The sequence below is a fragment of the Mercenaria mercenaria genome, chromosome 4, assembly GCF_021730395.1.
Source record: "Mercenaria mercenaria strain notata chromosome 4, MADL_Memer_1, whole genome shotgun sequence".
Taxonomy (NCBI): domain Eukaryota; kingdom Metazoa; phylum Mollusca; class Bivalvia; order Venerida; family Veneridae; genus Mercenaria; species Mercenaria mercenaria.
Window position 1 is genome coordinate 78,709,209 of NC_069364.1, and position 24,834 is coordinate 78,734,042.

Here is a 24,834-nt window from a genome sequence, read left to right on the forward strand (position 1 = left end):
ATACAATACGGTAACGAACGGAGTTTACATTTCGTGAGATTTTAGTAAAGCTAACATTCTGTTCCCGAGTTTTTTGTTGTTTTTTTTTTTGTGCGTTTTTTTTAAATGATAAAATAATTAAACTTTGTAAAATATAGTTCGAAAATACCGATAGTGATGATACGAAAATATTAAATAGTTTCAAAAAGATAGCTTTCATTGTCATGAACCAATCAAAAACCGCGTTCCCTGGCAACGTTGTTTTCCTCATGTAGAAAAAAAAATGATTTTCATTTTCGGGTCTTGATTTAGTGTTTTTGATCAACATCAAGGCCGTAGCTTGCAAGATATTGTGTCAGGATGGCTGGCATTATGCAAGGATTATTGGCAGAGGCCAAAACAAACAGGTTTTCTTCAATAAAGGAAACATTATCAGAGGATGGTGAGTGACCTACAAAGTATTTCGTTCTGCATGTTCAGGATATAAGGTTCATGACAGTTACTTACTCTTCGATAATATAGTTGGTGGTAACAATCATCATGTTTGACATATTAATATGAATAGATGTCATAATTATAGTAACTTTCACAGTCAGGCTGTTGCAAGCATGTCTCATTGCCCATATGCCAATGTTGTCTGACAGTCTGTCAATAGATCTATTGGGTATTTGTTTTCCCCATATCTTGCACTAGTTGCAGGAACTTTAAATTGTCTGAAGAAAAAGAGTGGCCCTTAAAAATGTAAGCTAGATGAGAAGTTACCAAACTTCCAGTACAAGATTCTGTGTCATGTTGCTGGACCCTTAACATGCTGCCAGTGACAAGAGCGATTAATTCAGTATTTTTTAAAAGTGCACAATTGCTTTACCTGGTGGGATTTTAAACAGAATATAATTATCATAGTGTAACCTTAGTCCCAGCAAATTAAGAATCTTCATCTACAATTCTATCCAGACAAGTCACACCACTGGAAAAACAATTGTTAAACACTACAGATAATGGCTAGTCTTGGATTTAGTGTTGTTTATAGTGTTTTTGCTAAATTTTGGTCACCTGCACTTAACTAGTATGCATTTGCAATCAATGCTTAGTCTTCTAATGTGGCTACCATCGGCCGTAGCCCTAGCTGTTACTTTGTTATTTATGAGATCATTATTGCAACTTTTTTTGAAAATTGTAACAACAAGGTAATATGCTTTTAAAATCCTATCAGATACAAAGTACCAGTAAAGTGCATGCTGCCATTCAATTTTCTTTGGTTTGCTTTCAAGTGTACATGTATGAAATGGAAGTGTAGAAACCTGTCTGAGTGAAGTTCTCTTTGTTACTTGTAACATTTAAGTGACAGTATTGTCCTACAGATATCTGTTGCAAGAAGTATGTGTTGACTGTTCTTGATACCTAATGTTTTTGTTCTTTTTAGATGTTGCATCAGTTTGGGAAAACTTGTCAAGTTATATTGAGAAACAGATGTCAAATCAGAAGGTATATTAAATTGTTAACTAGAACATGTTTTCTTTGTGCGTTATGAGGAAGTGATTACAAAATAATAGATCTTTTAGTTCAGTTCGCCATCAGTTGTAGTTGCTGAGGACCACAATAATGCATGTACAATGTATGTACTGTTCATTGTCAGTAAAATTCAATCTGTCTCCATAGCATCTCTACCTGTAGTGTATTTTAAGTACAATCAACATTTTATCAAAAGACAAATAAGCTGCCATTAATTTAAGAAAGATGTATTGGCCAGCATCATATTAGAGTATATAATTCTAAATTTTCTTTCGATATATATAGTAATTGTTAAATTTCTTTACTATATATAAATGGTACTTCTGTTTGAAAAACATGTTTTATTACTAGCTGTATGTAAAAAAAATATTAAGCTGTCTAGACTTTTGAAATGGTTCTGTGCCAAATATAGTACATTTAATTAGTAGTAGATCTTTACATCTTTGTTGTTGGAGAAACAGTTGTGATATGTAGACAAGTGGCCTATTTTCTAGTACAAAGAACTTTACACCTTTGTTGTTGGGGAAACAGATATGATATGTAGAAAAGCAGCCTATTTTCTAGTTCAAACATTCACTTGTTTTTAATCACACTAATGAAATTTGTGATTATTTTACAGGGTGTTCAGATCCAGTCTTTGGGAACCTTCACATTTACCCAGAAGAAGCTTGATATAGGAAATAATAAGTTTATACTTATCCAAAGACCAGTGTTCAACATATCTGAGAAACTTGCTCAAAGTCAAGGGTTGCAGTATGTCAGACATCATGTTCCTGGTAATAACATAAAATATTCATTTCAAGATGATTTTGTATTCATTATATATTAACAGTCAAATTTAAATTGAAAGTTAAATGCTAAAAAGAAGAGTTTTAACAGTAATTGTTGTACTGCTTGAAGTAATATAGTTATATATCCTGGCACTTCAAGAAATCTTTTAATACAGAGTTAGTTAGTCTGAGTATATCTTTAAAATTTTGAATGATAAATGGATTTATAGGAACGGTCATTGAAGTTGCCATTTAATATTCATGAAAATAATTTTCTCTCTCAAAATTTTACTTTGTAAATAAAATGAAAAGTCTCGACATATTGTTGGCTTTAGGCTAGTTTAACCGTGAAGATTTTTTCATAATGTTATAGTTACAAGGTGCCAGGTGAAAAGTACATAAACATTAAATCTAAGAATTTTGGTTTTGAAAAAAAAAACAAAACACAGTGGTGTTTAAATCTTTTGACCAGACATATAAACCCAGTACTGGTAGTTTTCACTTGATGTTTTGTTTATTTCAGGTCAGATTCCTATTGTTCAGCTTAACTTTGCTGCCATGTCATTTGAGAGTCCATACGATCGTGACACGGTGGAGAGTTGTGTACGCGAAATACTTGGTGCTGTTCAGAGAGCTATCGGATCTAAAAGAAATGTTGAACTTAATTTCAATGGAATAGGAAAGCTATCAATTCGTGATTCTAGAGTTAAAATGAAGTTTTATAAGGATTTTATCAACCAGATGGACGGATCAGGAAAATTACTGGATTCCATGCAAAATGTAAGCACTAACGTTCAGTAAGCTCTTACTTAAACTTAGTTTTTCCATAATGTATAACTTACATTTCTTTTAAGAACAAAAAAGCTGTTAGTTTCCATTGACTACATATGATTCACATGTACAAGAGAAGGTTTCTTTTTCTCAACAATTTTCAAGAAACTAAATATAAGTTATGCATCATTCTAAAGGTCTCCAGTGATCAATTACTGCAGGAACTCATGGAATTTTTAAGAATTTCTGTTTAATATGTAAAATAGAAAAGTCCCTGTAGTAAAGTCATCAAAAAAATCAAATTTTTACATTAGTTTTATTTTTATCTTAAATAAACTTGTTTTTTTTTTTTGTTTTTTTTTGCTAAAAAAAGCAAGTCAAACAACACATGGAGTCTAAATTGCTAGAGTCATTTAAAATGTTATCCAAGACTGATGAAGTATTAGAACAAAACATATTCATTTGAAAAAAAATCAAACAAACAAACATATTTTAAAAATTTGACTCAGACTTATGAATGTTCCTCATGACCAGGAGGAATCCCTGATAAGGGTAATATGTGAAAGTCACCTTTTTCTTTTTGTCTGCCAAAATTAAAACTAGACACAGATTGGCATAAGTGATTGAGTGAAGACAGTTTGTTAGTTACTTATCAAACATGTGTTTAGAATGACATTTTTTCTATGGATATATAGAATCCTATGATATTCTGTTTGTCTTTGCTGGTTTTAGGGAGATAAAGCCAAGGTAAGACTGTAAAGTATGTCATAGAAAGAGTGATAGTTCTAGATTCTTTTAGCTTTTCATAGCAATGCACTATATGTGTACAGTGTATAACACTGGAAAGAATTTCTAAATAGAAGTGTGCAACTTCTTATTGAGATTTGAGAACATTCTCTTAAATCTGACCATGTTTTTTCCCCTTCTGTAGCAGTCCCACTCCCCTCAGAAAAATTATTTCAAATCATGGCAGTTTTCCTCTAAAATTTATTTAATATTATGAGTTTTCTTTTACCTATTTGCCCAAAGATCATGCTATTTCCATCAAATAAAAGGCATAGGCCCCTTCCCCAGTGGGTGAAAAAAAAGCCTGCTGACAATTTTAAAGTATCCCTCAAAAAGTAGTTAAAGTGCTTTCTCTCTAAGCTCAGCCTTGCAGGTATTTTTACAATCTTGTTTAAAACTATGGCATTTTTAGGAATTTACTGTATATCTTTAGAGGCTAGAATGATGGTATTTATCAAAAAAGATACAGCTACAAAGACTCTGGTAATTTGATTTTCAGAAAGCTGATTTGCTCTGGTATAATTTTCAGTTAGTATATAAAATCAAAAACTTGACCAATCAGTACTATGCACAAAAAAGTGGACTTCACTTTTAATTACAGAAAAAAATTGAGCATAAATTCAGTTTTCTTTATACTGGACATGACAAAAAAGTAGCTGGTATTCAACCCTTTTAAACACAATGGATGATATAACTGATTTTTTCTGCACATAACATTCTGTGTTTTGTCAAGTCTTTTCTGCAAGTCATGTGTACTTAAATAAGTAAGTCTTAATCATGATATGTATATGAATTCGCTAAGAATGAAACTGCATAGGCCCTGCAAGATTTTTGTTAAAACTGTCTCATAAATCTGCTGATAAGTTTAGCATTATTTATGAGATGACAGCCTTGGCCACTTAATCTTCAATCAAACTATTCCTGACATTTCATTCCCAGTTGCTGTGATTCATAGACAGAATGTTTGTCACACTCCTTCTATATCACTTTCTTAATCAACATACAGTTTTAGATAACAATAACTTTTTCTTGTACTTTTCAGCGACCAGGAACAGTAGATTCAGTGATGTCAGAAAGATGCTTGTCAAGGGCTCAAAGTTCTAATACAGTTATTTTACCAAGGTACATTTTTCCATTTTCTTTCACTAATTCAGCTCCCACAGCTCTTAACATGACAGTTACAAAATATGCTAAGTTTACTGTGTGTTTTTAATCTTACCAAATGCATAATTCATTTACCATCAGGCTAACTATAGGTCTTTGATGATGTGTAATGGGTCTACACAAGGGGGGTTAAAAACAACTGATTTTTTATGTAAAGAAGACGTTTTTATATTTGACTTTTCCTATTTCTTCTTGGAAAAAAACATTTCCTACTTTCTATGTATAAGCAGTTTTGATGTTTAGAGTTTCAAGAACAATAATATGTAGGATGTTTACAGCAATAATGATTTTCAGCAATATTGTTGCAAGAGAACAATGTTATTTCAGCTGTAATATTTACTAAGTTGTTCCAGATTTGGTTAGGCTGCAGGCATGTCCTTTTTTTACTGCGATAAACTTGAGATTCCGAATTTTCCTGTACCAGTAACTTTCTATTCTAGAAATCATTGCTTTTTCTCAAAACATTTTCTCCTATTTTTCTCTTCTTTGCCTACGTTAAGCAAGGAATATTTGTATATTTCATTAGAATATATATACATGTACTTAATTCTTCAACTCTGTGATATGTATGCTTAAAAGATTTCATCAATACAGACTACAGCTTAGTTTAATGACCTAAATTAATTAAGCATTAGTCAGAACTATACTTTGGAAAATATTGAAATTTCTCTGCTAAACATTTACATATGTTTAAAGTGCTGTTTCTTTCATTATCTTCAGGCCTGGTAAAAAAGGGTAAACATCTTTGAATTATGAGTGGCTATATATTTTAGGTGGATGGCACTTAGTGTTTTGAGTTTCTATTTGTAGAACAAGAGCACTATCTATTTATGAACCTACGCATCAGTTTTACATCAGTAACATGGCTACATTTAGTAATTATAACATCTCAGAAAACAGGCACTTTTATCTCTTGTAAATTTCACTAGTCCATAATTTTTACCAGAGGTATCAGGAGAAAATTGGCACTTTTCCCCATTTATCCTTCCCAGGTTGCGTTTGACACATATTTTGTATTTAATATAACTATTATAATGATTGCAAATTTTGAATTTGCACTAATAGTTTTTAATGAAGATGGTATCTGTAAGGATTTGACTGTTTACAGGGTGTCATTTTATAGGGAATATGGTATGATGTCATCCCAGGAAATTATTAAAGGATTTATTTCATATATCCAAATTCTTGAAAACAGACAAAAAGTTCAAAAATTTAATAAAATGTGTGTTCTGTCCTCAAAGATTTGCAATATTTCCCAATTTAAACTCTTTTAAAACATTTTGACACAAGGGTTCATAAGAAAACTTTTTATCAAAATTACAATGACAAATCACTTTTATTTATGACAACATAATATTATATAATTTTCTTCCAAAAATATTGTATTAAGTTAAATACTTTGAATTGTGCTGAAAATACCCAGAAAACAATAAAAAAAACTTTATGAATTTTAAAAAAAGGTATTTTTGCCAACAATTTTTCCCATTCCAAAAACATGGAGTTTCTTCTCTCTATTAGCCATGGAGCAGTTACATGAAGAAGCCTTGAATGACAGCCAAAAACTTCTGTGACCTGTTTGTGTTAGGAATTGTGACTGTTAGTATTTGGATAGTATATGCAACAGTGTTAAAAGTTAGAATCTAATAACTATTGCCTATAGCTCCCTTAAAATCTTTTTTGACAGTCTACACAAAAGCATACATTTGCATGCAAAAATGTTTATCCATCAGTGTTTTAAATAGGACTTAAGTTTTTATTTAATATTGAGCTTATCACTTGACTTCATGTTCAGAAACTATAATAAAGCTGACCACTGTTCCCTTCATTGCTTCATAATGGCCATGGTGCTATAGTATGTTTCAAGTGTGTGAAATAATCTAGGGAAGTGATTATCAGAATGCCAGATATTTTATGTTTAGAGTTGCCTAAAACTATTGCAACAGTATCACAGTAGTATGCTGCAGGGTATCAGTAGTATCAGTAGTAATGCAGTAGGTCTTACAGTCATATCAGTAGTATTGAAATAGTCAAAATAAACCTCACCTGCCATATTATAAGTCAGTATTGAATATGGCCAAAAATGGCAAACTTCTCAAACATTTCAGATCAAAAACTACTTCTATTTACCTCTGCTTCTAAGATTTCTTGTCCATTTTAATTGTAAGGTCACATAATTACCTTATCATTACTTACTTAATATTGCATATAAAAAAATGTTTTCGCTCGATCTATTGTTAATCTTAAGTATACATAAACCGTTGTTCAGTAAGTATTTAAGAGATTTGGAGATTTAAGTAAATATAGTGTTGAATTTAGTTTAAATTTCATGTTAAGAGTTAATCTTAAGGGGTAGACCAGTACGCATTTATCTAAGTTACAGCAAACAAACTTGACCTTAAAATGTTTCCAGTTCATTATGTGATGTAACTAGAAATGGATAAAAGTATAACTAAACAACAGCACCAAGGTCAAATCACAGAACTGTGCAGGCACAGCAGTTTAAAATGATACTGAATCTAAACATTGCTCCTTTTTTGTGTCAGTAAAGTTTGTACATGAGTACAGAAGGACAGTGTCACACATTCCTTTTCTAATGAACTTAGATTTCATCAGCATAGTCTTACATAAAAAATCCACATATAATGCTTGAATGGTCAGTTTAAGGTAATGCGTGATACAAAAAATAACACTGTTTTGATATTTTTCATTTTAAATATTTTCTATTAAAAGTTATTGTCTAAGAACTATTGTCATGTTATTTCTTCATTATATTATAAATCTGTTGTTGCAAAGAAACATTTACAAACATTTTATGTAAACATATTTTAATTAGTTCCAAAATGAATGGCCTTTACTGAAAATGTGATCAGACTCCTGAGTATTAAAGGTCCCTTTGATCAGATGCATTTTTGATTGCTTGGTTTGTCATGTTTGCAGTAACATTAAATTGCTAGAAATTAAACTGTGTACTGCGCTTTTTGTTGAAAGTGCTTTTTTGCTGCTTTTTTTGCTGAGGTATATATGGCAGTTACAATGTTAGTTGAAGACATGTTTTATAGGACTTTATTTATGATGTCACAAAGAATAAATTTACATAGACTATGTATAACTTGTCAATGTAAACAGTTTCTTTATAGTCTATTTGCTTAATATTGAATGCATAATGCTGAATCAACTTCGGCTAAGCTTTCAAACGCAAGAAAACCAAAAACTTTTGTATCAATTAGTGAAAACATGGCTAACGATTTATGCAATCCAAATATTGATATCTATTTTGTCATGACATAATTATTTTGATTTAGTGTATTATTCTACTGTTGATAAGTTAGAGAGAAAATTGAAAACATATGCCTTACTGGCTTTTAATTGAATTTCAGAATATCTAATACATCTATAATTAACCCTGGATTAGCTCCCCTTGAAGAGCGCAATGAAGAGGTATGTGAGGGGAACAACTTGGATGATCTCCAGCCAATGGACATGGGGCAGCCTATATATGAGCCTCCAGTAGAGATTGATGATGGAAATCTGCCCCCACCAGCGCCAAATATGAACACACAAGACGGAATGGAAGGTGAGGAGTTGTGAAAAAAAGTTTAAGAATTAACAGCTATTGCAAAATGATTTATTCTGGATCAAAGTCTTCCCTTATCCCAAGGTTTCGTTCTTGAGGTACATTAAGCATTAGGTCTTACTGTAATAATGAATTGAGGCTGGTGATGAAAAATTCACTGATTTTTACCTGAGTAACAAAATTTGGCAGTAAAGCAACTGTTTAAGCAAAACTTGTTGAGTGATGGACAGCAGCATTTTACATTTGCTTTATATGTAATCATGGTTGTATCAGCATATTATTATAAATTCCTTAGTTGCCAGATGACCTAAATTGTTTTGGTATGACCCCCCCCCCCCCCCCCCAACAAACACACACACACAAAACAATTCTCTTTTTATTTACAAAATAACAAATTTAGAATATTAGATTCAGACAATTCAATATAGTGAATCTTTATATTTACCACAGACATTTAAAATTATTGAATTACTAATGTGTATACCAGCACAAACTCAAACATGTGATATTATAAGGATTGTCTCTACAAGCTATATTGATCACTGATAGATAACAACTAGTTGTTCTTTAGTTTATCAAGAAATCATCAACAAGCGGCAAATAGTTCACAAATACAATAATATCTCCAGTCAGTTAAATAATCTATTTACGATTTTGGCCTGTTGTAATTCTGAATGTTTTATTCTGTTTATTTACCATGGACGATAGAATACAATATTTATTGTTTTGATTACATAGAAAAATTAAATATTATGTCATACTTAGAGATGATATATTGGTAGTTTTGTAACCAAGCAGTGGTAAGGTGATAGGAATCATTAATTATTTTTATCAGTATTATTTAATGAAAGGTCTCATGAGGTCATGATTTGTCCTGATGATGAGATTTTAATGTTGCCTTCATGCAATCTGCAATCAGAAATGTCATTATGACAATTATAATTACAAAAGTCTTCTTTGTAATTTCCTTAGTGGAATACCTTTCTAGCTTGTTTGATTTAAGAAAAAATCTTTGAAATATTGACATCACTTGATTTTCAACATTGGCAATCAGTTAAGATTTTTGTTTAGGTCCACTCATTCCCAAAACAAAAAAAGTAGGAGAAGAAACTTGTTTATCATCCTTTAGTTGAGTATGTTAGCCAAGAACCATAACTCTCGCTTGCATTTTGTCAGCAGTATTGGTACTTTTTATACTTAGAGAATTGGAATTTCTTTGTTAATTTTTTTACCTGAATACTATAAGAGTTATAGCTTTGGAACTTTGTACACCTGTTTATTATCATTAGATGATTATGTAGGCGAAGAAATGTAACTCTGACTTGCATTTTGTTAGAATTGTAGCCCTTTATGTACTTAGAAATTTAGAATTTCATATTTTGGTCCTTTTTCTTGAATACTATAAGAACTATACTTTTAAAACTTTGTACATATGTTTATTGTTATTAGCTTTTATAGTAGGTCAAGAATCATTACTCTCTCTTATATTTTGTCAGAACTAAGTCTTTTGCCCTTCTTATCTCAGAAAATTGGTATTTCTTTAGGCTTTTTGTTTTGTTCCACTTTTCTTGAATACTAAAGCTTTGAAACTTTTACATTTGTTATCAACAATTAGCTTTGACTGCATTGAATGACTCTGTAAAACAAGTGGACAGAGTAACTAAGGAAGAAAATTCATGTTTTGTAGGTGTAAATACTGGTATGTTTGATGTGGATACTGAAGCTGCTATCAGAAACATTGATATGCAAGGTGAGAGTGCAGAACTCGGTCATGCTGGTCCTATGGACACAACAAAGGCCTTAAATTACATGGACACGGAACCCAAACCAGGTACTTAGCAGAAGTTTTATTTACTTGAAAGTATACACTCACCCTTAGGATATATAATAATTATAGTGCACAAGATAATAGTGCTTTAAGATAGGATGATTTTTAACTTGACTGTACGAAGTACATTGAGAATTGTCCTACTTACTCGGTGTCCACGTCCACACCTTGTTTTAAGCATTGATGCGCTTTAACTTTATCTCTGTTATTACTTCATGGATTTGCTTCAGACTTAAGATAGTTATTACTTATCATCACCCACATCATATGATGCAAGGGCAATAACTCTTGCACCAATATTTCTCTAGCTTCCTCAGATATGCCTTATTTCACTACCCAGCATAAAAATGGTCAAGCACCCAGTCTCTTTATTCAGCTTTTGTTCAGTTGAGCAGAGTTTATTTGTGTGTTTTTTTAAGCCCACAAACATTCATGTGGGGGGCATATAGCATTGCTGCTGTCCGTATGCACATACGTTCATACATCCTTCCATATGTACGTTATGAAATCTTGTGTGTCCAACTACTCCCAAACTATTAACTGGATTTGCTTCAAACTTTCACATATGAACAACCTTGATGTGCAGATGACCTTAAAGGAAGGAATTGTTCTGTGACTATTTTTACCACAGTTATGGCTCTTTGGTAGTTTTGCTGTATAGAATATAGAGAAAAATCTTGTGTGTCCAACTTCTCCCACACTGTTGGACTGATTTGCTTCAAACTTTCACAGATGAACAAGCTTGATGTGCAGAAGACCATTAAGAATGGATTTTTTTCTGTAACTATTTTTACCGCAGTTATGGCCCTTTGATAGTTATGCTATAGAATATAGAGAAATACATGTGTGTCCAACTCAAAAAACACTATTGAAAGGATATGCTTGAAAGTTTCACAGTTGAAGAACCTTCATGTGAAGATGACCATAAATAATAGACTTTTTCTGTGGGTATTTTTACTAGAATTATGGCCCTTTCTTAATAAAAACTTTCCCATTTAGAGAATGGCGCAGTATGTGAAAGCATTCATGTCCGATGGATACAATGCTAGCTTTTCAAATCATTGTCATCTTGTTTCAAAAATTGCTGCTACATGTTCTTATATATTTAGTTGTTAAATTGACTGTAGTGTGCATAGAGCTGATATAGCAGTATAGAATTACAAGTCCTCGAGGATTTTTTTATGCCCCCGGCATCTACTGATGCGGGAGGCATATAGTGATTGTCCTGTCCATCCGTTCATTCATCTGTTCGTTCGTTCTTTCATCCGTCCATCTGTACGAGATTAACCAAATGGGACCGTTTCATCTAGCATCAATACCCCTTACTAGAATTACTTGATACTAATGCAGATGTAACCTGTGACCATTCCTCATCTTCAGACATCACCTGACCTCAGTTTGACCTTAACCTTGACCTTATTTTGGACTTCGGTTGCTTTATATGGGCCATCTCTTGGTTAACAAAATGGGACCGTTTTGTCTAGCATCAGTACCGCTTACAAGAATGAATTGATACTAATACAGATGTAACCTGTGACCATTCCTCATCTTCAAACTTCACCTGACCTCAGTTTGACCTTGACCTCGTTTTAGACTTAGGTTGCTTTGTATCGACAAGGATGCCACTGGGGGCATCAAGCGTTTATTGAACGTAGCTCCTTGTTTTGTCTTAAAACTTTCAAATTGGAGTCTATGTCAGCTGGAGAAAGCAAAATACTTGTTTGTCCTAAAAAGGATCATTTTATGCAAATGCTATGTTCATATTTAGTAATTTAGTACTTGTAGTAAATTAATTATTTGAAAATTGTGATTTTATAAAGTTACAATTGAAGTAAAGGGCATACCAGAGTATACACAGTGTGTAGGTATTTATGGTTTGGTAGAATTTTTACATTTTAAAATGTTAAAAAGGAGGAATAAGTGAAGAATAGTTCAGAAAAAATAATCAGATTATAATCTTTATTTTGATCGGCATATTTTTAAAAAAATAAACATTTATCATTTTTAGTTGCAAAAAAATCACAGTCATTAAAGTAAGTTGCATGCATGCTTATAAAAAAAATCATCTAAGTGCAAGGAGTTTTTAGCTCACCTGTCACATAGTGACAAGGTGAGCTGTTGTGATCACCCTTCGTCCGTCGTCCTTCGTGTGTCCGTGTGTGCGTCTGTGCGTCCGTCCGTCAACAATTTCTTGTCTGCACGATAATGGTTTCATTTATGATTTTATTTTAACCAAACTTGCACACAACTTGTATCACCATAAGATCTCGGTTCCTTTCTTGAACTGGCCGGATCCCATGATGGGTTCCAGAGTTATGGCCCCTGAAAGAGCCAGAATCAGCTATTTTGACCTTGTCTGCACAATAGCAGCTTTATTTTTGATTTGTTTTTTACCAAACTGGCACACAACTTGTATCACCACAAGATCTTGGTTCCTTTCTTGAACTGGCCAGATTCCAATATGGGTTCCAGAGTTATGGCCCCTGAAAGGGCCAAAATTAGCTATTTTGACCTTGTCTGCACAATAGCAACTTCATTTATGATTTGATTTTAACCAAACTTGCACACAACTTGTATCACCACAAGATCTTGGTTCCTTTTTTAAACTGGCCAGATTCCATAATGGGTTCCAGAGTTATGGCCCCTTAAATTCCAAAATGGGCTATTTTGGCTTTTGCAGCCATATAGAGACATCATTTATGATTTTATTTGATTCAAACTTCCAAAATATCTTCAACAACAATAAATCTTGGATTCCATGACAAATCAGATCCAATCGTAGTTTCCAGAGTTATTTTATATCTGATTACCTCCCCTGATTGTAGTCAAAATGGATTTATATCAGTAAGTACTTACAGGACTTATTTGAAATTTCATTATTGTCATTAGTTGGACCGAGCCAATCAAGGTAGATAACTATGGACTGATTTAATGTCAAATTACCTCCCTTTATTTCAAATTAAAATGGGTATATCTCCGTAACTAATGAAGATACTGATCTGAAATTTCATTTATGTCAACAGATTTATTTGGCAGATCCTTCTTTTGTTAACTTACAATAATTTTCTTTTGAATTACTTCCCTTTTACGTTACTATAAATAGCCTATTTTTAGTAATTTTTTATTATTGGCCGTAGGGAAAAACAGAGACCACTTTTCTGTGGTACAACATGGATGGTACCTCCAATTTTTAGGTGTATTTTAACATATCTGTACCTTGTAAGAATTTTGTTTTTCTTTTTGGTTAAATTTCTTTCCTTTGTTGTTCCTGTCCTTTAGACTTAGATATTTTTTCTGAGGACCTTCTTGTCCTCAAGTGCAATGATAACAGGTGAGCGATATAGGGCCATCATGGCCCTCTTGTTTGTGTAACTGTTGTGTTAGACACTTCTTTGCACGAAGATGATGATGTAACTCGTGTTGAACTGGATTTTTATTCACTTTTCAAACATTTTGTTGTTGAGATTTCATTATATTTATTGTTGTTGAATGTATTTGATGACATTTCATGTTTTTGTTGTATCACTTGCATTAGTTTTTGTCCAGTCATAGTCATACATTTCTGTTTGTTGTATCACACATTTTTCTGGCAATTTTATCTTTTGTCTATTAATATGGTAATATAATCAGTAGGCAATAAAGATGATATTGTAACCATTTGAAATCATAATTTGGGTTTACAGAAAACATTTTAGTTTCAAAGGATCTGATATGACTGCCTTAGTAAAACAGAGCTTTTCCTAACCGAAGGGACAGCATGAAAAGGAGAGTTGAGCGTCAGCAAGGCTTTATCCATGCTGTCCCGAAAGTTGGGGAAAACACCTGCCTTACTCTAGTAAACATCATACATAATTTTTCTTGCCTATATAATATTATTGCAACATACAGTGTAAATTGAAAATCGCTTGTACACTATGACGTCCTAATATAATGTCGAATTAAGCAAATTCTTTCCTAAGGGATAATCTTGCCCCTCCCTTGACCCGAATAACCTTCCCTGCCACCCCTTGGTAGGCAAGATCAGTTATGTGGAAAATTGATTACTTGGATAGAAAGTGCTTATATTACTCATAACTGAGTGAAATATGTTGGAAGAAATTAATAGGTCCACAATGAATAATGAATTTATGTCTGATTACATATTTACAGGCTGGTTGCTTGTATATACTACATTAGCAGCTGGGGGGAATGAATTAATAGGATCATGAGATTATCTGACATTTATAATTGCCAATTGTCATTATGGACCCATTACCATAACACTTCTTGACATTTTTTTTTTTCCAAAAAGTTTTAAAAATGTTAAATTTATACTGACCTGAATGATGGTTAAAGTAAGTTTGTAAAATACTATCTATTTGCAACACTAAAATCAGAATCTAAATTCCCATTCATTTTATGTCCCAAAGTCAAAATACACAAATTTCTGTTGTCATGAAATTACAGTTTTAGCCCAAACCATTTAGGGCCCAGTCATACAATAATCATGTGATAGTCAAGGAAACAAAAGTTTCCCCATCAACTCACAGAAAAAAAAGTTCTGTAAAAGCTTGCAGAAATATAAAATGTATACTATTTATCAGTCAACATCTTTGTAATATATTTAAGAATGGATATATAGCTTGAAATAATGCAGTTGTATAAGATTTGCTAATTATTTCTGAAAATTAATGTAACTTTATTATGTAAGGTAAAAGAAAACTATCCTAGCTATAATTTTATTTTTAGAAATTGCAAATACAGACGTAATTATATAAAATATTTTGTCCTTATTTTTAGCTGTATCATATCGGTTTCTCCCTGAGTTGGGTGACATGCCAGATTGTAAGTTTTCCGAACTAGACTTTGTTCTTAACCTTCTGTCCTGTCACCTGAGTTTTCTTAACAAAAGTTGTTATAGAAATGTGATTTCTTTTGTATAAATTTGCTTTATATGTGTTCAATTGCCTTAAATGTCTTTGAACAGTTACGAAATTTCCTTTAAAGATAGGGGTGGAAATGTAATGAATTTACTGTAAGTATTGTACTGAATTTTTTTTAATTAGTGAAAAGACTTGCAAATCATCTGCCTTCCCCGCCCCCCTCTTGTGTCCATCGGTCCGACTGTTAGCAATTCGTGTCTGATCTGTAACTCTTGAATCCCTTGAAGGATTTCAAAGAAACTTGACACAAATATTCACCACACAACATGCAGAGCGCATGTTCTGGATGGCTCATTTCAAGGTCAAGGTCACACTTAGGGGTCAATAGTCATATGAATGTGTTTCATGTCTTTACAAAGTACAGTCAGACTTCATTAGCTCGAACTTGATCGGACCAGCAAAATTTGTTCGGGTTATCAGTAGTTTGAGCCATCAAACAATTAACATTACATAGGAATTCTGCTGGCACCTGACAATGATTTTGAGCAAAGGGTGGTATTCCGGTTATCCCAGTTGGGACGAACGAAGTTTGACTGTATTACTTTCTATTTATCTTATGGAACACAGACAGGAATGTCCCTGATACAGTTAGTAAGAGCAGGAGAATAGGAACAGGATTTTTTCGTACAACTCCACTGCATCTTTGTATAATTGTTTCCCGTGTCTTCAATGTTTTCTGGTCTTAAAATCTTCCATGTAAAATGTTGTTGGTGATGGAAAAAGTGTTGTTTGTAAATGTCTTTGTAAATCTTTGTTTCAATGTCTGTAACTTACCTTGCATGTTGCAAAAAATCTTTTGAAGTATCAGATTGCTTTGAAGTAGAAAAATACATGGCCAAAACTGTCCCATCATGCATTGAGTGGGTTCAAGTGACTTGTCATGTTCAGGCATTGCAATGACAAGAGTTTGTATCTTGAAAGAAATTTGTTTCATTGAAGTGAAGTATACAAAACTGTTAGGCTGTGAAACACAAAATAATTTGCTTTGATTCATTTCAGCTATAAGCACTTAAATTTACATTAAACCATTTTGTCTTAGGTAATACTATAAAAACTTGTAGTAAAAATCTGTTAAATTTGATTAAACATGGGTATAGGCTGGTTAATAAAGAAAACAGTATACTTCCATTTAAGAAAGAAGTAATCTGCTTGAACTTTATCACCGCAAAGAAAAGTTAGAATGTTAATAGACCTGTTGAAAATATGATTAAAACAATGTAACATGCAGATGCCTCAGTCTTGCTACAAAAAGAACTTATTTAATGTGATTTTATCTTAAAGCAACTATGTACTGTCATGAAAAATTCATATTTATATATTAAATTGTCCCCTCAGCACAAAAAGTGTATAAGTACATTGACATAAAGAAGCACTTGGCCACTTTTTGCGCTGAGTTGGTGAAAAAAAACTTTCTGCTAGTTTCACAAAGGATATAAAAGGGGGTTGTTTTGTTACAGAATATTAATTATTCTTTTGTTGAATACAAAAACTAATTACAGGAATCATGAATTATGTTTGAATGAGGCATGTAAACTTTCTGAATGCACACATAAAGGCATTCCTAAAGCAATAAATGAATTAATAAATATTTGATTAACAGGTTATTTATTTGTTAACATCACACCTCATGTAAATACAATTGAGAACACCCTTGGGAAATCAGTCTCTGAGGCCAGTGTTATAGCAACATTGAATAATTAATATCACTAAGTGATGTATTTAAGAAAATGAGACAAGATACCAAGTAGTATAGTCTTTTTCATAGTTTTGAGCTTGCCATGCCTATTCTACGTGGAGGCAAATAGAGGCACTTGCCTCCTTCAGAATTTCATGAAATATCGCATTTGAAAATAAATTTTAGTCATGTTTATGTTATATTTCATGCAAATAAAAGTAATTTTTATCTATTTTTCTAATCTTCTAAGCACATTATTTTTGTATGGTTGTGTTATAAGATATAATGTACATGCCTGCATCAATTCTGGTTATGGCCTTCCTGTGCTTGTCATATTAGAAGTTACAGTAATTGTCTTCTCTATATCATCATTGATATTGTTTCAGTCTCCTTTTTTAAAAAAAAAAAACAACAAAAAAAAAAAACAGTTCATCTCAAGTTTTGAGTTAATACAAGAGTCATTAGTCAGTGCTCAAATGTGATTTTTTCAGTCATTTGACCAACTTTGCTGATAACTTGCCACCAAGGTTGCCTTTTTTCTGCTTGTTTACCTCCCAGCCTATTATAAGGCATGTCACATGCAATATATGTTTTTCAGCTAAAAGGGCTCAGTTTTTGTTTTACTGTGTCAGTTCTCATGTTACTTCCTTAAAACATTATATACTTCTCCCAAATTTGCTACCCCCACTTCCCAACACAAACACACATGCATGAACATACACACATGAACAGCAATTTCAGAAATTCGCTTTTATACAAATGGGCATGTATATTGCAACATGCCAATCAGAAAAATCTGATGATGAAATGAAAATCCTGTCCATTTCCATGGTAACCTATTTGTAGAGCTGATCTAATGATGCATATTCCAGGAAAATGTCAGCTCATTTCAGTCTCAGTAGAATTTATTTTCTAATTCTCTTTGATTTACAATCATTAATGCCTTATCTGATAGCAGACTTTAAATTAGACATCTACAATGTTAGAACTGACTATAGTCTTGGAACTGACAGGCAACCAGACAGATGGGTTTTCACTGGTTGCTATAGACTCTGTATGCTGATGGTTGCTAAGGAAAACGCGACTTGTACTTCCTCCAGAAAGCTTTCAGTAATTAGGACTTACAAGATTATAAGCTGATGTTTTAACATTAGATGATGATAAAAGATGCTCATTAATTGATTTTAGGGATTCCATTGAATATGGCTGATTAACTTTTAAAATGGACTTTCTTCTTGGAAATTAGAATATCTTGACTGAATGCGGGGGACTTTCCATAAAGTTCCTGTGTCATTTTCACACTGAAATAAATATTTTTGGAATATAGAAAAGAAATATTTCAGATTTCTTTTTCTTGCATGGCAGAAAAAAACACATATAATTCAACAGATTTATCTAAGAAAATCTTTCAAGAATTTATTTAATATTCCAGTTGTTATTTTCAGTAGTTGCTAAAATTTTTAAGAATATAAAAAGAATTGTACCTTAATACAAAAAAAAGGAAAGCATTATTTCATAAAATTAAAATGCCGAGGTCTCGAGGAAGTGTTGACCTGGGTTTTAACTATTTACCCATGATAAATAAAGACAGACCTATAACTGGATTTAAATTCAATGGCGTTACATCAGGGCTTAGTCAATATTGGGGTAAGTCTTAGTGAAATAATGTGGTATAGTACATGTTCAATAGATTTTTATCCATTCAAGTTTACATATAAATCCAGGCAAATTATTGAATTAAAATTTCTGATAAATTAAATGAACTGTTCACACTATGTTTTTCCATACATACTCTTAAAAAAAGTAAAAAAATACAAGATGATTTACAGAAGACCAGTCAAGAAATGTTACATCTCTGTTAAATACAATATAGAAATCCTTATACTTCTAGGTACATTCATTTATTTGTCCTTTTGATAACTATTCATTTGTCTAATAATGTAACTAAGGTTATGATTAAATGAAAGAAGAACAATGTTTTGAAATTTCATTTCAGCTGCTACTTGGGTTAAACCAGATTGATTTGATATGTAAAACAGTTAAGTTTGTAATAATGCACTGCACTTTATCATCATGCTCATGATTAGAATGGAAGATGAAAAGGTTGTTTCAAGATTTTGGTGTACAACAAATTTCATTTCTTTTTTTTTGACAGATCCCACCAAGAGAGGGTCAATACCACCTAGTCGCACAGGCTCACGTATGGCAGCCCCTATGGCCATGGCAACAGGGGTTAATTTCCTAGATGACCTAGTTCCGTCTGCACAGGCCCCAAGATCAGCCCCTAGTCAAGCTAGTCAGAGACCTAGCCCCTTACAAGGAGAGTATGTATACTTATTTTCTTTCTTTGCTTATTTGTGAGTCATATTAGAAAAGACCACTTTCTGTGTAAAATATATGTATTATTACGCATATTTGCTAGTCATATTGCGTTGAAATCATTTTGTAGATACAGTGAAACACTGTAGACTGCTTAAGCCGGTACTAGGGGGCGTGGGCAGTGTTGCGTTTTCCATTACTGCTCATGAACAGACTCAATCAAATAGAGTCTGCAATTTTCACTGTACAGTTTGCTTTGTTCTCAGTGCTTCCGAGGGTTCTACTTTTCAGATTTTATTGAGCATCACTGAAGCAATTCATGTGAACCCCAGCCATTTTAGCTTTACTACTCAAAGAATAGTGAGTGCTATTATTATACTTAATGTATGTAGGCATATATATATATTGGACTGAAACTTCACACAAGGCTTATATTCATCAAACGTACTGAAATTACAAAGTTAGAAAACTCCTTGTGGAATTTAATGCAAATTATTTCCCTTTTTAGGCTTAGAAAAGTTTGTGCTTTACTTCAGATCACATTGCCTCTACCACTCAATCAAACTTTATAGGAATGTACCTAGGGCGGTCCTCGAAAAAAAAAAGTCCATTCCATGAAGAACGCCAGTTGCAATGGTAGTGGAAACAAAACTTAAAATCATCTAGTCAGAACACATTGGCCTGATTTCAAAATTAAATCTTCCTTGACTAATTCTTTTGGCCAAAAATATTTTTTTTACAGTATTAAAAAACATTGCTGCAACAGGGCTTGGACTGTATTTCCTTTTTGTATGTGGTGGAAAACCTGAAAATTCTTGTCAGAAAACAAGGCTGCCAGAAGATTTATTTAATTTTACCTGTATGTATAAACTTGGATCTTAAAAATATCTTGCTAGAAACCACGATCCTGATTTTGAAATGATGTTTTGCTTGCCAAATTTAAATCATTTCTGGGTGACCCTTTAACAAGAGTTTTCAAATTATTCCAATTTGATACAGAAGATGATCACCATAGCTAAAAATGGAAAAATGATTTTGAAATTGTATCCAAAAAATGTTTCGTGGGTGACTGTCTATTTAGATTATAGAATTTAATTCACTCAGTCAAAAACATGGGCCACCAGAGCTAAAAATAGAAACACCACCTCCCACAATTTGGATTACAGAAATGTTTTTAGAAATATATATGCATGGGGGATGGGGAACTTGTTTGCACTTTATGTAGCTCTGTAGAAAACTTTAAAAACCTTTTCTGGAACAGCTGGCCTGATTTCAGAATAATTGCATAAAATTATTCTTTGGGTGATCAGTATATGTTTCTATTCCTGTTTGAGCTGTTGAACTCTGGTGAGCGATCTTGGGCTGTTTGGCCTTCTTGTTTTTAAGGTGTAATGAAAAGTAACAGTGAAATAAATAATTTTCTCAGAAAATTGCATGTGTATTGATTAGATCAACATGCAGTGATAAATCATAGATAATGGATATAATAGATCTCCAGACAGCATGGGCTGAATAAAATATAAAATTTACAAGTGAAAGTAACATGCTGTTTTAATTTGCAGTGCAATTTTCATTCGATAGATGATAAACTTATTCAGGCATTTGATACTGTTGAGTGTTCTGAACATTTTTCTATTGATAAATTTTGAATAATGCATAAGTTTTCATCTGAGTGCAAAGTAAATAGACTTTACTCAAGGCAACTTATAATCACTGAAAAGAGGCAACAACTGAAATGAGAAGAGAGTTTCTTTGAAGTGTTATAGTTTGGTTAAGAGTGTTAAAATTCAGCTAAATGGGTTTGAATATACTTGTATTTGTTATAAAACAAGATTAAAATATCATTATCAGGTTTGGATCCCTGGGACCAAGCGTTATAGGTTTACAGAGGCAAAATACCTTACATATGACAACAGGGCATTGTTCATGTTGGCCTTGTAGTAGAGACAGGTGACCTTGACACTTTGACCTCCAACTTTGACTTTCCAGTGTTTTGTGCACAATCTGTTGGTTTGTTTGCTTGCTGTGATCAATGGAGAGGTTCACATAAGATTATGAGCCATAAAATAAACTTATTGCATGTTTCCACCAAAAATATGTCCCTTAATTAACCCTTATTATGCTGGACAGGAATGGTTCTGCCTTTGTGACCAGTGCAGGTCATGATCAGCCTGCACATCCATGCAGTCTGATCATGACCTACACTGTTCGCCATCCAGTCAGTATCTTTTTGCTAAGCACCCCTTTTAACAGTTAATGGTACTGTCCAAAGTGAAAGGTGGACAAGTTCATTATAGAAATTTAGCAGGATAAGGGTTAAACTTTTTTTTGGAAAATAATGGCACTAGTATAAATAAAATTTGCATTATTAGAATGGCTTGCAGAATTGAACACTGAAATAAACTGAAAAGCACACTGTAAGCTTATCAGATTTTCTTTGTGCTGTATACAGTTTAATGTGGTTTTGGGTTTTGGATGAGTGCAGCATGTTTGCAAATTATTTCTCTTCCTTGTCAATAATGAACTATAATTTGTACTTGTTTCAAGTTATTTTTATATTTTTATAATAATGAAAATAATATTCTCAAATTTGCCCCAAAGATACTATCAGAGGGAACGCAATTTCGACAGTATTTGTCTCATGACAACTTTAAATTTGCAAGTAAATCGCAGTATTTATCATTTCACAGTGAAAAAAAAATTTAATTGGCTAATTTAATATGAACAAAATATGACCCTTAATTGATTGTTTTGATGATTGAAAAGATTAGCACGACACAAACTAGCATCTTTTTAAAAGTAGGAGTTAATGGTCATTGAATTTCTTTTGCAGTCTGAGGTTAAAAAGTGAGATTAGGGACCAGTCTAGAAAATGAAAGCATCTGGTGGCAGAGCACAATTTTGAAACTGAACAGTGGCAGGTCTTCATTTTGAGACTGGTCTCATAATCTTGGGTCTGTTTTTTCTGTTGCAGAGAGGTTTGCATGTTATTTTGTCTCTTTTTCCAGTTTATTGAACAAACCCCACCCACCTGCACAGTTAAATCCATTACACCGATCACTCAGTTTTGACCAGATGAAACCAGGTGAGAAAGTGCTTACCCCACCAGGTTCAGCATGTGGACACCCTAATGCAGGTCAGGAGTTGTGTTACCTCTGTCATCAACGTGCAAGGAGAAATATTCCCGTGTCATTTGCAGAGGAACGTAAGAAGCGAGAAGATGAGGAAGATCGTTTGTTACAACAATATCAGTACATGAAAGATGCTGAAAACACACTTGAAGACCAGGTTAGTTTCACTTAGATATGTTTAACTCTATACTAAGTACGGATATGACATTGCATTTTCTTTTCAAAGAATGGCTCAGTATGCTTGAAGATTTTATTACGAAGAAAACAGTTTTATATAAAAAGGTAAAAATAAAAGAACACACATCTTTTTCTTCTTTGAGTAGTAATAGTATTTTGAAACCTGGCATATTTTCCCAGGCTTTCAACCAAATAGCAATATTTACAAAACATTAAAAAAGGAAATGATAGTTCTAATTAGTCTGAAGAACAAATTTTGTCAACTCTGACATTTAGTCTCCTTGCCAAAACTTATTGATGTAAATGTTCAACTTCACTGCAGGAAATGATGATGGCCAAGCGTCAAAATCTTCAGAAAATGGCTGCCTTCAATCTTGGTGTGTCAGAAGCTTTACATCACAAGAAACGTCAAAGAGATATTGACTTCCAGGTTAGTGTCTTTTTGTCTTTACATTTGGCAGATTTAATGTATATGGAATGATATATATTCTGATGCCTTAATTATGTCATGAGAGGCACCTGGGTCCTCTTGATAAAGGAGTTAGAGGGCTGGAGAGTAACTAGAAAATAAAACTCATTCAGATTCATGAAATTATCACAAGTCAACATTTTTATTCTTGCTCTGAACTAAACAGATTAGAGTCTTCAGTTTTAAAACATATTTTGTAACCCATTCTGCGAAGTCATTATTATTATTGGCAGACTAATTTTCATGGTTTAAATTATGTACAAAATTAATTTTCAATGTACAAGTAAACTTCCAATTCTTTTATGTTAAAAAGTTGCAGTCCACATAGTAGAGCTGTTCTGGCTAAAATCATGAAATGTCTTGCCCACAAAAATAAATGATTTCACAGTACCTATACCATGGCCATTACTTGAAATGTTGTTAAGATACTTTTGAAAAAAATTAACAGAAAATGCTGGTAAGTATTTTTGATAAAGCATGAAACTTGAAATAGTATACAAGGAAAGTTTATATTTTGTTTTGGTTTATCAAATAAAGGTTTTTAGAAGATTGAATAGAGAAAACAAGAGTGTATTTTCATATTGAATTTGTTCATTAATGTGACATTTTTTTTTCTTACATATGGAGAAAGTGCCAAAATTAGGTAACCTTTTTGTACCCCTCCCCCTACCCCCCTCAATTTTTTAGGGGGAGGCACTTAGAGCTACCCTTGTCTGGTCATATGTCTGTCCATCCAAATTTGTGCCATGCATATCTCAAAAAGTATTTGACCCAGTCATCAGACCTCACAGGATTGTTATTCAGCATGTGAAGTTGTGCACATGGTGTTTTAATTGGTATTTCACACAGCCAGACCAGAGTCATGGACCTTGACTTAGTCAGAATTATGCATAAAAGGGCATAAAATTTTGTGTCACATCCATTTCAAGTATTTGACTTAGAGTGGTAAAACATTACAGGATTGTTATATAACATGTGAAGTTGTGCACCTGTGTTCTGTTTGAGATTTCACTCAGTCAGACCAGACTCATACAGTTATGACGTCACATTAAGGTGGGACATTCCAGAAAACGCAAATGACTTGATTGGCTATGGTTGTTTACACATATGTTATATTGCCACATGAGATACTTGCAGCTTACTGTAGACCCATGTGACATTGAAACCTTTGCTATTCCAAAAGTCACCATTAGTTGGCAGTATTACCATTTCAGAGGTCTATATCTGCAAAAGAATATAACACTGGATAAATTGTAATAATGTGAAAGGAGTAGAAAACTGAACTGTGTATGTAAGAGAGTAATTTCCATTTTGGGTATGAAATACATGGTTTCATTTAACCTTCAGCCTGCTGGCGGCAAGTGATTCTGCCTTTGCGACCAGTTGGATGCAGGCTGATCATGGTCTGCACTGTTTGCTATTCAGTCAGTCAGTAAACACCCCTTTAAATAATAAGTGGTACTGCCCAAATTTAATGATGGACCAGTCTATTTAAGATATTTAGCAGGGTAAGGGTTATAGAATGTGGAGTGGTCTTGGGTCTCCACCCACTGTATTTCATACCCAAATGAAAACTACTAAACTGCAATTTATTTCTTTGGTATGTGACAGATTGTCAATATGGTCATGTCTTGAAAATATAACTTGTCAAATTACTAGTGTTTGCATATAAATATGTGCTATTATTATGTCGACAATAAATGGTAATTTCTTCTTACAAGATTTTTGTACCTGTGTTCAGTTTCACTAAATCTTAC

The 24,834-nt window shown here is 32.9% G+C and overlaps 1 protein-coding gene across 5 annotated transcripts in view; it reads left to right on the top strand.

Moving 5' to 3' along the window:
- Positions 1 to 209: 209 nt before the first annotated feature.
- LOC123552245 (coiled-coil domain-containing protein 81-like) overlaps positions 210 to 24,834 on the top strand; it is a 31,576-nt gene continuing 6,951 nt past the window's right edge. For 2 of the 5 annotated variants that reach the window (XM_045341738.2, XM_045341744.2), the window contains exons 1-13: positions 210 to 421; positions 1,403 to 1,464; positions 2,111 to 2,267; positions 2,785 to 3,041; positions 4,861 to 4,940; positions 5,703 to 5,717; positions 8,360 to 8,556; positions 10,244 to 10,387; positions 15,164 to 15,208; positions 19,137 to 19,305; positions 21,152 to 21,250; positions 22,309 to 22,588; positions 22,931 to 23,038. In XM_045341738.2, the coding sequence (XP_045197673.2) occupies positions 340 to 421; positions 1,403 to 1,464; positions 2,111 to 2,267; positions 2,785 to 3,041; positions 4,861 to 4,940; positions 5,703 to 5,717; positions 8,360 to 8,556; positions 10,244 to 10,387; positions 15,164 to 15,208; positions 19,137 to 19,305; positions 21,152 to 21,250; positions 22,309 to 22,588; positions 22,931 to 23,038 (1,695 nt within the window). In that variant the 5' untranslated portion in view covers positions 210 to 339. The remainder of the gene's footprint in view (positions 422 to 1,402; positions 1,465 to 2,110; positions 2,268 to 2,784; positions 3,042 to 4,860; positions 4,941 to 5,702; positions 5,718 to 8,359; positions 8,557 to 10,243; positions 10,388 to 15,163; positions 15,209 to 19,136; positions 19,306 to 21,151; positions 21,251 to 22,308; positions 22,589 to 22,930; positions 23,039 to 24,834) is intronic. The other 3 variants (XM_045341743.2, XM_045341742.2, XM_045341739.2) reach the window with 3 other exon arrangements.